We start from the raw sequence: 16019 nt of genomic DNA, 5'->3' as shown, positions 1-16019 counted from the left end.
TCTATGTGATATTAGATTCACTCAAAAATAATTTAAATTTTATTTGATTTGTATTCAGTTTATCCTTAAATCTAATTTAAAATTCAAAATGTACTATGAAATCAATATCAAAATATGAATTTAAAACCTTAAAAATCTAAATTAAAAAATTAAATTTAAAATAAAAATCTAACTTCAACCCTTAGATCCACGACTATTTTTTTCAAAACTTCATAAACTCGTATTTATGAATACGTTTTAGATAATTAAGAGCGTTGTAATGCAAAAAAAAAAAGTAAAATTTTGTGTGATTTCTTCGTGTAGAACGTATTTGATGTTTATATTTAATTGTGTAGATTGCCTAATTGATTTAAATGAACAGGAAAAAAAATTAAAACTTCTAAGAGGAATAACTTGGCAAATATGTAAAGGAATCAAAGAAGAGGGAGTGAGAAAATGGCTGAATAAAAACAGATGAAGAATCAGGGAAGAGAGAGAGAGAAAATGATAATTTTATATTAAATTAACAAAAAAACTATGTATACCTACTTTGAGTATACAAATATATATACATTTATATGTGTCATTATGTGATTGAGTGATTTTGAATTAAGAATAACACAATAACCAATCATATGATGACACATATAAGTGTGTATATATTTGTGTATCTAAAATGAGTATATATAGTATTACTCTTAAATTAATTATTAGGGATAATTTATTAATTTTATGTGTTTGGAGTTATGATAAATTTTATTTTTTTTTAGTTACCGGTGTTATATTTCAGATAGTAGAGTGTTATTTATATAATCTAAGGGTAGAAAAGTGTTTTTAAACTAAACCTTGGGTTGCAAAAGGTTATTCATTCAAAAATTAAAATGCAAAGAGTACCAGCCAAACCAAAAGTGGTGGCTGGATTCCACTCCAGTTTTAATTTTTATATAAATACATATTTATAAAATTTAAATAACTTAAAATCTTATTTATGAATTAATTTTTTTTAAAATAAAAATAAAATTATTATTTTATTAATAATATTATAAAAAAACCATTAAGTTTTGTTCTTTAAATTTTAAAAATTAATATTCCCCTTTCTCAAAAAAAACCTAGAGTTTATTTTCTTACCTTCTCTAACCACTGACGACGTTATTTGAACTTACACACTGATTACTATCTCTCCGATATAAAAAGTATTTTGAATTGATGTGTCTTCGTTACATATCGAAGATGATGAGAGATAGTGGTCGATATGTCCTTAAATAAAAGCAATGTTGCCGATGCCCAAAAATAGTAAAAAATAGACCCTAGGTTTTGGTTGGGGGGAGGGAGAGAAAAAATGTTACTTTTCAAAATTATAAAATTTTGATAGGAGTAAAGTTATTAATTTTTAAAAATTTAGAGCAAAAACTTAATGTAATTTATATATTTTTTAATATTATTAATAAAATGATGATTTTATCTTCACCTTTAATAAAAAATTTTAATAAAATTTAGTCTATAAATAAAATTTAAAAATTTTCAAATCCCATAAATATATATTTGTCTTGATATTAAAACTCGGTAAAAAATAATCCTTTTAACCTCCAAACTAAATTTGAAGGAAAGACATGCCGCTGATTCTGTCAAGCCGTGCCGAGCCAAAAGTGGTGACAGGATTTCAAACTATAAAAGAACAATCATAACACAGGTCAAATGGATAACATATAGCTTCACGGAGGAAAGATCCACCGAGGACACAAGCAAACACAAACATAAAGCCAAGTCTTGAAAATGAAATTAAACATTTGGGTCAGGAATAAGATTCTCTCTCTCTTGGTTTTACTCAGATTAGTTTTTTCTGATGTGGTGTGGTGTGGTGTGGATACAGTTTTATTTATCAGAAACGAGATCAATCAGCATGATAATATTGGAATCTGATAGAGTTCCCCCTTCAATTCCAATAACAACAAACCAAAACCATACCACATATGCACAAACAAATGAAGGAAAGTGTAATGAATCTGAATATTATCTATTAACCAAACAGGAGAACCTCTTTATTTAAACTCAACAGCTACAATCAGATTACCTGACCACAAAACTAGAAAGTAAATGACAATTCTGGCAATTCGAGGAGCAGACAATGTCCCTAGCATATAGCTTTTCAGAATAACATTCTTCCAATCCCGTAAGAACCCAACTAGCCTCTAAATAAGCGACAAAAGGGGAATCATGAAAATTTAGACAAAAATTATGGGATAAAAACTGAATTATTTGCAAGTACTAACTCTTACTCGACCTTGTAGAGAAGTTTTTCATGATGCATTACACCTTGGATGGCTTGTGAAGTCTAGTAATAATTCCTGGATAATTTTTTGCAATCAGTCATCATTCGCCGCCTCTCAGTGCCCGCCACCTTAACTTTTGATAGAGCCAATAGTTCATTCTGTTCAACAAAACCGTTGCCATAAAGCATCAAATGATTTGTTTTCACAATCCGGTAGTATATTATCTCCGAATCATAACCTTAACAATTTCATAACCCAATTTTGCTGATCAAAGTTCCCTTTGGATCCATTAAGAAATAAAGTTTTTTTTTTTTTAATGGTTTGAATAATGAAATGTCCATACAGCAAGTAGTGACCGCATTTCTTTGCCGCAAGTAGGGTTTAATTCGAAGAGAACTTGTTCGGACTCAAAACATTTAAAGACCTAGAGTTAACTAAATCAAAACCTAAGGGACGCAGCATTCGTTCACACTCCTCACACTCGCATGAAACCTTGCCGCCGCACAAGCCTTGTCGTCTATCGTTCCTCAACAGTCAACACTTCCTCCGTTTAGCCGCCATGACTGCGATGTCGTCTGTTACTTTTCTGTTCAGCATTCGTCGACTACCAATGTCTGCATCTTGTATTGTATTTGTATGGCTTATACATGTTCTGCACCTTACCTATGCTTGAAAAATTAGGAAGACTAGTGTATATTTGATAATTGTTTCAGTTTGGCTTCAATTTGTCCTATTGTTCACAGTTGATTTTGTTAATTTAGATTTATTAATTTTGTATGTCTTTCAAAATCGTGAATGATGTTAGCATATTTTTTTTTTTATATGCAACGGATGGTTCAATGCAATTTTTAGACGCATATTCTTCAATATTGATGGTATGTAGAACAGATGAATACACACTCTAGCGACTTCAACATACAAAAGCGTTGAATATTGAAGTCACCAAATGCTGAGCGGTGACTTCAATATACGAATCCAGAGGCATAATTTATTTCCTTATAATGCTTATAATGCTGATGTCTTTGGAAACTTTTCCTTATGTCTGTTGCTTTGGCGACTAATGTCTCTGGAAACTTTTACTGATGTCTGATGCTTTGGCGACTAATGTCTCTGGAAACTTTTACTGATATCTGTTGCTTTGGCGACTTCAGTAGTTTTCGTTTTCTTATATGAATTATAAGGAAATAAATTATAATCTTCAATATTGATAGTATGTAGGACAGGGTAGGGCTGGACTCCACAGGCATGTTTACTTCTTTATGAATTTTCAGAAGTTTTTTTTGATCTTTTGCTTTGTCTTGGCACCACCCATGTGCTTGGATGTGAGACCCCATGTGAACGTCTATGTCTTTGAGTACTTGCATCTTTAAAGCATGAATTTCTGTGTTAGCTTATTTGCTGCATTGAAGAACAAGTGAGTTTTGAGTACATTTTTAAAAATGCTTTGTCTTAGCACCATCTGTTTGCTTGGATGCTAGAACAAGTGAATTTTCTTTGTGTTTTTATCAGTTAATCATCAGTTTCTGTGGAAGTTTATTTACTGCATTGTGTTAAATGTGTAGGTGTATAACTGCCACTACCAAGACCCAGATTAGAATATAGAGAGACAATGATTAGCTTCTTTTGATTTATGAACATGATTATAAGAGCAATTTTTCTAAAAGCAACTGGAAGGCAAGAACTTTGCTTAGTTTTCAACATGACTTTTATTATTTTGTTTGATTTGTTTATTTCCTGTTGTAGCCTATTAATTACTGTATTTTTGTGGGAGATTGCATTGCTAGAGAGATTTTTGTTGCCTATTAATTTACTATTTTAATGACTATGTTTGTTATCTATACAAGTATTGTACTGTAATATACTAATCATTCATGAATTACGTATGCTTTAAATGCAGATACAACAAAGAAATATTAGTCAAGATTCTTCTCATGTGTTAATTGCAACAGGGAAAAAATGTTTTCAGAAATTAATAGGGAACAAAAACCTTTATGTCTTTGGAATCTAATATTGAGGAGAAATCAAACTTTTTGATGAATGATGATAATGGGATGGGTATATATTTTAGACTAATAATATTCTTCACATATGTATTTTAACTTTTGAATTTAAGATTCTTATTTGTATATATGCAGTATATATTTTTCATAAAGAATATTATGAATAATCTAAAATTTGACATGAGTATAAAATACGAGTCTGAAGTCGAGCTGTTGATCCTGAAATATGAGCCAAAGGCCGATCAAAGTGAACTCAAGTCAGAATACACGAACCTGAGTTAAATACGAGTCGATCCCAAACACTAAAATTATGAAGCGAGCCAAATATAAACACATGTTCAGAGAGCTTGGTGAGCCCAAACCTGAGTCTGCGTTCACTGAAAACTAGCTAAAAATGAGTTAAACCCTGTTTGGGCTTGACTCGTATCCAACCTTATCTATAAGGATAATGACCGTCAAATCCTGTCCATAAACCCATTTTAGAAAAGCTCTTTCTGTCTTTTCGAGATTACACGACAAAAACAACAAGGGGCCTACCTTCGTACATGAGGACAATCCCCAAAACCAGCCCCCACTGCATTTGTTTCCAACACAAACATCTTGTTAAAATCCGGTAATGGCAAGACGAGCATCTAAAATAAAGTTTGCTTAAAGGCTCCAACGGCTGTATGTGCTTTTTTGACCATTTGAATGCATATTTTTTTAGAAATCGAGTGACAGGCTTGGCAAACCTTTCAATTACCCTTTACGAATCTTCTATGGAGGCCTGATAACCTAAAAGCCCACGTAGCCCCTTGACATCTTTTGGAATGGGCAAAATTAACCATGATCCCTGCTTTGGTGATAATGAACATGCATGTTCGTGCGTTAGGTGATGAGTCCAATATTGAACATATATTAAAGGTTAATTTTGCACCAGACATTTCCCTACTCTGGTTAATGCTATGGAAAATATAATTAGTTAATTGGGCAAATCATGTAACATTTCAGATCCTTGCATTGATGTTTACACAATTAAATGCTCCTGGTATCTGCACAGACTGGCAATAGAACCAAGCCCATCTACAGATACTCATTATAACAATGGCCTAATCAAACTTCTGTACTTGAATTTGACTCATTTCCATGCAAGATCAATCATATCTTCTTCAGCCACTTTAGGTCTTTCTTTTATAGCTCTAGCACCACAACTGCACAGAAATGAATTAAAAAAAATTACTTCATATGCAAGTCGATTAATGCAAAGAGACATGTATGTGGAGGGATGAAGGTCATACATTCAGAGTCGGTGGTGATCCAATTTCCTTTTCTTGGAGTGAAATAATTTATGTCGTGAATAGGAGTTGAATTCAAAGATACTATATTGGTTTGGTGATTCAATGAAGAAGCCATTGAAATTCCAGAGTAGACAGATGAAGTGGTGGAGCAACTTTCCACCTTCCTTCTGAAACTTATTTTAGGGGACTCAAGGCCTGGCTGTTCTGATCGATTGTGAAATTGGAGAATCTGGAGGGTCAAAAGAATATAAAATAAGTAAATTTTGCAGTGAAAAGTTATGTTTTGTAGTACCTTTCTGCCAATAAATTTGCCTTCCTTCCCCTGATTTTGCAGCAGCAGCACACCTAGGCAGCTCCTTCATTCTTGAAATTGTTCCGGTTTTATCAAGCTTTTTTTCTTTCTTTTCTTGTGTGTTTTGTTGCTCGTTTGAGTTTGTGGAGGATGATAGTGTTGAGTCAGTTATAGGTAAAACTTTATTACCAGCTGCAGCATGAGTGACTGAATCTGTTTTGTGACTGCTGCAGCCTAATCCTCCAACAATGTCTTCTTTCTTCATCTTCATAGAATGGATCCAATGCTGCCTTCTATTTTCTATTCCAACTCTTCTTAAATTCAGAGTGCTAAGTAGAAGATGGAATAATGTCTCTTGCTTGTTCAGGTATCACCTTGAAGAGCCATTGAAAAATCTGCTACAATTCAGGGTGATTTTAGGCATAAGCTTTGATGCGAATGGTATTCATTTTAATTAATATTATGCGTGTATTTTGCTCACCTGCATGTTCACCTTGATATTTTGAGAGTCCTAATTATATGTAGTGTAATAGGAGAGTAGAGATAAAACTAAAGTGGTCAAATGGGCAGCACTGAAACATCTATCTGTGCTGTCTGTATGCTAAAAGATTCATCTCCACACAAAAAGGGTTTTGTGGAGAAGAAGGCACAGAAAATATGGAGGTGAATCTAAGGAAGATGAAGAGACAACTAGGCAGCGAGTGGAGGAAGGTTGGCTTGTGATTCTTTTTAACATGCCAATGTATATTATACAAGACTAAAATGTTGAAATTTGCCAACCATTAATATACTATTCATGAAATTTTCAATTATTGAAAAATTTCCCCTTTCTTTACGTTGAAGACATACATGTACACACATTGCGTTGCTTGTGCAGCTCCATTAACCTTGACTAAAATATTCTGCTTTTGGGCTCAGATCAAGGAAAGGAAAATAACATGTGAAGAAAAAGCTAGATATTCTACTGGCATATTAATAAGAGGGGACAAACAATAGTGATTGCAGTACAAAATAGGTAAGCTAAATTATTCTACTGGCATATTGATTCTTAGATGCTTTGCCTGAAAGGACGGTTTATAACACTCTAAACCGGAAGGAAAATGCTCTGTGATTTCCCTGGGATCATCAGTGTAATTAATGATAGCATTATTGACCCAATAATTTATAATTCTAATGATTTCATGTTCACCCTTTTACTTATAAAATTATGGGATTCAATTTTGTGTTAACAAATGTATGAAATTCCTTTGGGGTTCTCATTTGGGGCCAAGTGAAGTTTATGTTAAAATTATGGTTAGAGTTGGAAATGGGTTGTGTCTGTGCCTGAAGGAGATAATTAGCGTAATGAAAACTTTATAGTATAGCCTTAATGTGTGTGGCGCAATCACCGAGCAGGGTCACATGGGAGGAAATTGAATGCTCTAATTCTTCTATAATCTACAATGCTTGTGGTGTTGTCTGGATTAAGATACCAGACAGAGTTCCAACTACTGGTTTATGTCCATGTTGTTCTGTGCGTCTGCTTCTCTTATCTTTTCCTTCCCAGGTGAGCACTGCCTTCATACATCTGGTGGGAAGACTGCAGTCAACATCGTCTGCATTTAACACTGCTTTGATGGTTAATTCAGAGCCCCCTCATACTAATCAATCTTGTAAGTTGTACTCCGGACAGAAATTGATGTAGCAGACAGCGAAAACATTCTAGTCTATTGAAAACCGGGTCCGCTTTATGCAGCAGATTAGAATACATTTTCATTTTCATGGCTCCAACCAAATAACATAACTTTATTCACCGGATTTGACACCACAAGTTCATTCTCCACTTCAGAAAAAATTTGGTAATGTTTAAATCAAGAAAACGGACATGAATCAAGTTGAGACTATATTCAACAAATTCCAACACTTTCTGTTAAGATAGAAATTGAGTAATTTAGATGATTGAATGCATAAAACAAACACTCACTAATTTGAAACTATTGCAACAGGTCTAGAATAGGTAAAATGGAGACGAAAAGAAATGACACAGGAATACCCAATTCATAATACAACACAACTTTGAAAGTAGAAATCATAGGAAACTAGATATGAAGGACATAAATTTCAGTAAACCGGTAAACTCTAGTATTCCTTCCTTTTCCCATGCGTGTAGAAACCCGTCAAGGTTAATAATAATCCCATTCAATATATCTTTTACATGAAACCCCTCACTCCAGAAAGATGGAAAAGCATGTTAATCACCACAAAGCTTCTCCCCTTAAGAGAAGCAGTTTCTGCATAATACTGGAACATTGATGGTAAAAATACCTTTTGAGTCAGCCAAAAACAATTGAAATTCAATGCCACTGGATATCAAAGTCATGTCAGGAAGAAGAATTTACCAGAAATGGATCACTCATGGATGGTCCTCGTCAGACCTAGACTGTGTCAAACGCCGCCGTCTTCTTGGGATTGGAGATCCATCTTCACCTGCATCACTCAATATATGCAGGTCATCATCATCATTATCATCATCTTGTAGACCCAAAAGATTCTCACCCCAAAAGAACCGGCGACGCTCGGATAAAGCTCCCGTCGAACGCCGATGCCTAGTCCAAGCCCTTGACCTAGCCCTCGATTCACCAACACTGTCAACCGAACCCATCATGTGAAACAAAAAGAAAGCAGTCCACCATGGTCCATTAACTTCACCAGTGCCACTTTCTCTTTCAGCTGATAATCTCTCTCCGTTCTCAATCACATAGTCCCCAACAACAACAGCACCTGGCATGGATGCGCGAATGGCACTGACAATATCACCATATTCTCGTTGGTGCTCAAGGCGTCTCCAAGCTCGTTCTCTGGATGGGTCAACCTCTGAGGGATGTACTGTTGGGTGAACCCTCCTAGCATGTCGACGCAATTCCTGGTAACTACCTACAAAGGAGCATGATTCCCTGGAACAAGATCGCTTCTTCAAGTTGAGATATTTTCTGGCCTCTTCTACAACCTCCCAGCCTTGAATGGCTCCTCGGCACATAGGGCAAGTCAAATTCAAGCTTGATTCTAACGAACTATCCACATCAACATCTTCAAGTTCAGTCCTCTCATGCAAGGACTCAGAGTTCCCCATTTCCAAATTCAGATTACCCTCTCCATGAATTTCTAAATGCCTACCTAGATTTTGATGATTATTTTCCCCTGGTTGTTCAGAAAATCCAACATGTGAATGTATGCTTCTGTTAGGATTTCGATTTTCATTACTTTCAATCACATGAGTTCTCAAAGCCAAGTTCACATCAGAAGTATTACTAGCATTATAAGAGTTTATAGGTGAAGAATGAGGTAAAGTCACACTGCTCTGAGAGCTCTCCCTTAATTTTTTAAACCGGTCCAAACAATTTGAATGTCGGTAGCTTGTATCACAGATGAAAGATCTGCAACCTTTCTCATGTGAGCTGCAGAGGAGGAGAACAGCATTATGTGGATGGTCCATGCAGATAGGGCATGATGCCTCATCTAATTCTTTTTGAAGAGTTTGAATATCTGAATCAGTATACATTCTTCGTTTCACACCAGCCATCTTGCATGCACTGTTGTAAGTTACTAAACATATTGAATTCATCAGATCAACAGTACCACTAAACATAGTTCATTCATAAAAAATACCAACCAAATGCGGGACATCAAAACTTGCAAGTGAGCCACAAATTTAACAACATCATTCTCACAAGTCCAAATGAAATGGAATGCACCAAATCATTACTTACTCATAAGATCTCGAGTTCAAAATGGTAAAACAAATGTCACTAAAAATGAAAACAAAAATATTGATGAGTAAAAGAGAACCAATTAACAAAGACAATCACAGGAAATGTGACACACAGAGAGCGACCTTTTCTTTGTCCAACTTCCATTCAAGATCAATTAAACTCTTCTTGATCTTGAAAAGATTGCAATCTAAAACACCATAATTCACTAGCCCCAGATCAGTATGGCTTTTGTTTAGGTAATTGTCCCCATTTCAACATGGATTCTGTGCTTATAGTGGATATTATTCTTCTCTTTACTTTTAACATAATCCTTCATATTTCTTATTTTAAAAATAATAAATTCTACATCAGATAATTCAACAAGCAGCCCATTTAATGAATAAATCTATTTGCTTTGAATTTGTCATGAATAGCGTTTTCTAAAGCCTGATCCAAGCCCAAAACCAGAAAAGAAAATTGAAACATAAGGATTCTTATTAGCTCACAATTATCTAAGCAAGGAGTAGCTGGATAGCCACTTCAAAATCATCATTTAAGTATCAACAATACTTCAATGACAAAGAAACAAGGCCCCAGAAAAAAAAAAAAAAAACCATCAAATTTGCCATAAAATGATTCAGTATAAACAAAGTATACCACAAATTCTTCACATGAAAACCCTAGAAATTGACATCCAACTAGTGTCAACAAACAGTATAATTCTACCACTTTGATAATTTCAGAAGTTTTATTTCTTGAATTATTTTTATGATTGTCTCAATAGCATCTTACTAAGACCAAAAGCTTCCATCTAAAACAAAAAAAAGAAAAAAAAGAAAAATAATCAATCCAAACATGAATAACCTTATCAAGGAGAAATAACTACAACTGCTACCATAGGTATGGCTAAATGTAACCAAAAAACCTCAGACTAAACCCGTCTGTACATCTGAGATGTATAAGAAATATTTAACCATGATTGGATCATTCTAGAATTGTGTATGTAAGCATTCAGTGAAATGAGAAAGATGCCCCATAACCCACATTAAATTTAATGCCGTCCAGTCCTTCCTTCTTCCTCAAGCCAATCTGTAACAGACTCATCATTCATAAAGCAATCGCAATAAATTCATCAAGTTAACAACTAGCTTTCTTAGCTTTATGGCATAACCTTCCAATGAAACTTCAGTATACAAGGTCAAAGTACAATTGGAATCATACATTGAATAGGAAAACAATAAATATATGCATTGCAACCATTAACAATCTAACTAATAAACAACATTAATTGAGATATACAACATGATTAAATGTGAATAAAACAAAATGAAGTCAGCTAGGGAATCCAATACAATAATGTGATTTGGAACACAGTTAATTGTATGTTTCACTTAATTGCATGTACACTTACCACAAGAACTCTAAACAGGTTTCCTACAGCAACCTTCTGAATCTCTATGTGCTAAAATTGAAACTATGAAATCTTTATACTTTGAAATCACAAAGCAAACACTCAAGCAGCGCTCCAAAGCATGTAACAAACAGTTCAGAAGTAAATAGTTCTACAAAGCTCAAGGATTGAAGGCTTGAATAAACAAGTTATAACGATGTCCTTCGCCACAAGGTCATGACTGAGTCCTAAGACCTGCAGTTAAACCACAAAACAGAAACAATCATCATAAAGTAAACATTTCATTTTCAAATTTGTAGTCATTAAAAGGGAGGAATGGACACCTACATAATAACTGGCCAGTATACTCCGAATGTAAGAACCAAAAAAAAAAAAAAACACACAAAGAGGGCATAAAAAATTAATTTAGTTTCGTTTTATATGCATTTCAGGATGATAAAGCCTCAACCAGAGCTACTTAAAGATAAATGAACTAGTTAATACAGAAAACAAACTTACACCATACAAATCAGAGCAGATAACCAAGAAGATCAAATTACAAACGCAAAATCCTAAATCAGTAAGTCTGTATATAATCTAATATCCATGATATGCCAACCCTTCCATATTCCACTATTATCCAAGACTTGATTCTAAAAGGACCACAACAAAATTACAAACAAAAAACCCGTTTCCTAAAAAGCATTATGGCATTTGATCTTATAATGAATTTTTTTGTAGTAATTGTAATCACACATATATTTAAATAACCATATGATCGCCAAAAAAATTCCAAATTTGAGCCTGTTTCAAAATAAATTTCAACATCTTCAACTCATAAACTAAATCCCATGATCCTAAAATCACCACCAACCACCAAACCATAAAAAAATCTTATATTAATAGGAAACAAAAATAATAAACGAAATAATATACCTAAAAATTGGATAAGAAATCAGAAGTCAAGTAAGCAGATCAATTCGAAAAAATGGAAAGCGTAAAAATTAAGGCGCTGGGAGGAAAAATTAGAGAAGAGATTGAAATTCCAATGAGTGTGAATTGGAATTTTTAATGTATAGAAAGGTTGCGTGACGGACTTCTTCTAGATGGATGGGAGAATGGGGGAGGTTTTAATTAATATAAGATAAAAATATAAAGAAAAAAGGAAAATGGAAATTGAAATACTCTGTTTGAAAGGTAGTAAAGAGATCATTGCGGCTTGGAATGCAACCGCCTTCTTGTTGGTGGCAAACCGGTGGATATCTTACACGTGGCTTATTTTCTGTCGGTGATAACTGTTCACTACTTAAATCTATTAGTTATGAATTAGATTTCAGGATATTAACAATAATAATAATAATAATTTGACGATTTAGTATAATATCAAAAATACACTTATAATAATTAAAAAATCTAAATATTTATTTATAAGTTAATTTTTATTAAAATTTTTATTAAAAAAAGATAAATTTATTATTTTTTCTTAAACTCTAAAACTCTAAAACTTTATAATAATTCTTTTTCTTAATTTAAAAAACTAACATTTTTTCATTAGGATTAAAATTTAAAAAATAATATTTTCTCTCTTTTCAAATTTCTCGGCAATTTTTTAGTGAACAATGGTTGCTCTCTCTCTCTCTTAATGATGGTTCTCCCTTCAAATTTCTCTAATTGGATTTCTTCTAAATTCAAAAAATTCATATGAAACCCTTTCATATGAATGATGATGGCGTGTCCAAATCAAGAGTATACAGTGGAGATGACGAACCCTTGGTTTAGATGAGTCATCATCATCCACACGACAACAATTCGTCTAGATAATACCTTTGTCATATAGACAAAGGGTTTCGTCTAAATTCTTTAAATCCAGACAAAATCCAACTAAAGGGAGAATGCTTCGAATAGAGAAAAGACACTAAAAGGAGAGAGCGATTGTCATCCCTCAAAAAATTACTAGAAAATATGAAAGAAGATAAAATGTCACTTTTTAAAATTTAATCCTAAGAAAAAAATGTTAATTTTTTAAATTAAGAAAAAAAAGTTATGAATTTTAAAATTTTAAAGTTTAGGAGAAAATAATAATTTTACTCTTCTCTCAAATAAAAAATATTAATAAAAATTAATTTATAAATAAATATTTAGATTTTTTAACAATCGTGAAATAGCCCTTTTCCTTAATAATTTTTATATCTATTTTTCCATTAGCAACATAATTTTTTTTATTAGTTACTCACTTTTTTATAAAGTTAAGTTTAAATTTTGTTATGCAATTAAATAATTATGAAAATTTGACATATATTTATTGACTAACCTATACACTGCAGTCAAAAGCCTAAAAGAAAAGCCCCCTTTTATCGAGCACCACCGCCATGGCCAACAATCCTTCGCAGCTCCTGCCATCAGGTACCTATGTCTACATTTACCTCCATTTTCTATCGTATTTTTCTTCAGAAAATAATAATGATAAAATTGTTTGTGGATGTAGAGCTAATAGACAGGTGCATAGGATCCAAAATATGGGTGATAATGAAAGGAGACAAGGAGCTTGTTGGTACACTCAGGGGATTCGATGTATACGTCAACATGGTCCTCGAAGACGTCACTGAATAGTATTTCTCTCTTCCTCAATCTGCATATACTTATTTCTTATCATTTATGTGCTAGGGTTTATGTATATCGACTGAGCTAAGTTTGCTAGGGTTTTAGTTTATGCTTTTGTGATGTGTTTGGACTAGAGAAAGGGGTTAATGTGTGATTGAGCCTCTATATATTGAGGGGGAGGAATGTGTCATAATGATTCGTGTTGTGTTCGGTGTTTGTGTCTGCTCCGGAACCACAAATGACAATTCTTTTGACTTTAAATTGGGAAACTGTATGTGAATTATGATGTATTTTTTGGAAAGCATAAAAGCGGTTAAGGAACCCAAGATGGTGAAGGCAGGAGGAAGCCCCTCACTCTCATTTTGCATATGTATCTGATTGTGTGAGAAGGGCTTTTATATACTTGTTTGGTTGACAATTAGATATCTTTGAATTCATTATTTGATTATCGGGAACTGGAATTGTAAATCTGAGATTGTCCATTTGGTCAGAGTAATTTTTTCAAACTTGCAATTCTCCTGTAGGAAATAAAGACTCAGCAGAGTTATTTTTTTCATGCATGTAGTATCTAAGTGGTAAAGATAATCATTTAGTTTTGTTTTAGGATGGGAATGCTCCTGATTAATGTTGGAATTCCTCTTCAAAATGACCTGTATATACTTAGGGCACTCAAGGAAGATTTTCCATTCTTTGGCAATGTCATAAAATTGTGAAGCAAGTCCAGTTTTGAATGAAAATTTTGGAGGATTACTTTTTGCAGAAGATGAAGTTCATGTATTGGTCTATTTTTGGCTTTAAGATCTATAGTTACTGGGGATTATACTTTTCTCAACCCTTAGGGATGTACAGACCCATTCTGCTTTTTCAACCCTTAACAGATGACTTTGTCAAGTTAAACTCCAAAATGACAGTCTTTAGGGAATCTGGTATGGTGGGGAGTTGGTCAGCTTTCAAGTGGTGTTTAGTGGCCTATGTTCACTTTTATATAAGTTATCTTGGTTGAACTGCTGACAGGGTATAGCTCTCAGCTCTTATGACAGATGCTGAATTCCTGAATTATAATTTACATTGTTATTTTCAATGAGCACTTTAATGCTTAATCTATGACCTAAAAATTATAGTTTGTTTGCTTGTGTTGTTGCTAAGGAAAGAAAGCTACTAGTTCAGCTTTCTTAGCCCAGTATGAAGCTCAGATTTTGATGGCCTTAATAAATATCTTCGAATCATATATTCTGGAGTATTTTTCTTTCTCTTTGTTTAAGCTTAGGGCTTTTTCCCCCTTTTGATGAAATCATTATTTTTCTGGGACTCCATTAATTTCTCTTGTGTGACACTATCTTCTTGCATGTTGGCTTTGCAAATGAATTTCTGTGTTGAACATCTTCACACTTATGGAGAATTATAGCAACCTTATAAGTTTAGGTATAGCTGTGGATTATTTATTTGCCTCTGCATCTCATAAGTTATGGAAAGCTGGGAAAGAACAATGCAATAATGGGATATATTAAAACCATCTCAAGTGCTCCAGAATCTCTATTTGTGTGCATGTATACATTATGTCTTATAATGATCATTTGAATCTAGACACTTTTTTTTTATCCTCATAATTTGAGAGACTTCATGTGTTAATATCTGATTTTTTTCAATTTCCGGCTTTGGTGTTTGTATTACAGTGAGATCACAGCTGAAGGTAGACGGATCACAAAGCTCGATCAGATTTTACTTAATGGAAACAACATTGCTATTGTGAGTATTAACCTGTGTGGTTTTCATCTAAAAGTCCATGCACTCCTATGGCCTTGGCTTTCTGTTTAGTGTGTATTAGCCAGAGATGTGTCGAAGTCATAATTTGTGAAATATGGTTATTGCCTGCCTGTTTAAGAACTTATAATCCTTGTAGCATTCTTAGGGAAAGGGGTGAGACACAAAAGTTTATTGTTTGTTGGTGATGGCCATTTCAAATGGAAGACAAAAAATTATTAATATTTTTACTAACATGAACTTTGTTTGTAATGCAGCTGGTTCCTGGTGGCTCACCTGATCCAGAATGAGAGCATATAATCTAACCTTTATTTTTTCTTTTGGCTGAATGTGATTGGTCTGGACTCCACCCTCTGTTTTTATGAGGACATGTCATCCAAGTGAAGCTCTTCTTATTGTGATATTCAGAGATGTTCTATTGTAATGTTGGTGATAGATTATGTTTAAAACGCCATTTATTATCAAGACAATTCCAATCCATCTGATTGTTGCTCCAAAGACTTATTCACTTGAGTTAATTGCTGTTTGTATGTACTTTCATTTGGTTCAAATTATGAGTTATTTATTTACTTTTCCCACCCCAAAATTAACCTAGGAACATATTTTTCATCCACCTAATTAGGGGTATTTAAATTCGGTTATTTGAATTAATTTGATAATTTTTTAAATTAAATCGAATTTTTAATTTAAAATATCATAAACTAAAATCAAAATATCTAAA

The 16019-nt window shown here is 33.4% G+C and overlaps 2 protein-coding genes and 2 long non-coding RNA genes across 7 annotated transcripts; 3 read left to right on the top strand and 1 right to left on the bottom strand.

Annotated features, from left to right (window-relative positions):
- Positions 1-2625: 2625 nt before the first annotated feature.
- LOC123217169 lies at positions 2626-4089 on the top strand. Its single transcript, XR_006502427.1, has 2 exons — positions 2626-2883; positions 3812-4089. It is a non-coding gene; the product is annotated as an uncharacterized LOC123217169 (long non-coding RNA).
- A 1751-nt stretch (positions 4090-5840) lies between these two features.
- Positions 5841-7016, top strand: LOC123217168. The gene is made up of 2 exons (XR_006502426.1): positions 5841-6529; positions 6737-7016. It is a non-coding gene; the product is annotated as an uncharacterized LOC123217168 (long non-coding RNA).
- Positions 7017-7154: 138 nt separating this feature from the next.
- LOC123217166 lies at positions 7155-12085 on the bottom strand. 4 transcript variants are annotated; one of them, XM_044637974.1, is made up of 4 exons: positions 11873-12085; positions 10958-11191; positions 8197-10635; positions 7155-7425 (listed from the first exon to the last, which is right to left on the bottom strand). In XM_044637974.1, the coding sequence occupies exon 3, from the start codon at positions 9441-9443 to the stop codon at positions 8211-8213; it is 1233 nt and encodes a 410-aa protein (XP_044493909.1). In that variant the 5' UTR covers positions 9444-10635; positions 10958-11191; positions 11873-12085; the 3' UTR covers positions 7155-7425; positions 8197-8210. The 4 variants fall into 4 exon arrangements, with proteins under 4 accessions (XP_044493909.1, XP_044493911.1, XP_044493910.1 ...); XM_044637976.1 differs by lacking the exon at positions 7155-7425 and adding an exon at positions 7704-8098 and having other exon boundaries at positions 8197-9387; positions 11873-12081; XM_044637975.1 differs by lacking the exon at positions 7155-7425 and adding an exon at positions 7704-8098 and having other exon boundaries at positions 8197-9400; positions 11873-12079.
- A 1094-nt stretch (positions 12086-13179) lies between these two features.
- LOC123215713 (sm-like protein LSM5) lies at positions 13180-15796 on the top strand. Its single transcript, XM_044635922.1, has 4 exons — positions 13180-13339; positions 13422-13545; positions 15211-15283; positions 15556-15796. Exons 1-4 carry the CDS (start codon positions 13306-13308, stop codon positions 15586-15588), a joined length of 264 nt encoding a protein of 87 aa, XP_044491857.1. The 5' UTR covers positions 13180-13305; the 3' UTR covers positions 15589-15796.
- Positions 15797-16019: the final 223 nt, after the last annotated feature.

Source organism: Mangifera indica, chromosome 5 (assembly GCF_011075055.1).
Source record: "Mangifera indica cultivar Alphonso chromosome 5, CATAS_Mindica_2.1, whole genome shotgun sequence".
NCBI classification, from domain to species: domain Eukaryota; kingdom Viridiplantae; phylum Streptophyta; class Magnoliopsida; order Sapindales; family Anacardiaceae; genus Mangifera; species Mangifera indica.
This window is presented reverse-complemented; position numbering and strand designations above follow the sequence as displayed.

Bases quoted from the DNA above. Each gene is read 5' to 3' on its own strand.
- LOC123217166 (XM_044637974.1), bottom strand. From the start codon at position 9,443: ATGTTTAGTGGTACTGTTGATCTGATGAATTCAATATGTTTAGTAACT.
- LOC123215713 (XM_044635922.1), top strand. From the start codon at position 13,306: ATGGCCAACAATCCTTCGCAGCTCCTGCCATCAG. The intron at 13,340-13,421 runs GTACCTATGTCT...TTGTGGATGTAG, and splicing joins TTCGCAGCTCCTGCCATCAG to AGCTAATAGACAGGTGCATA. The intron at 15,284-15,555 runs GTGAGTATTAAC...TTTGTAATGCAG, and splicing joins ATGGAAACAACATTGCTATT to CTGGTTCCTGGTGGCTCACC.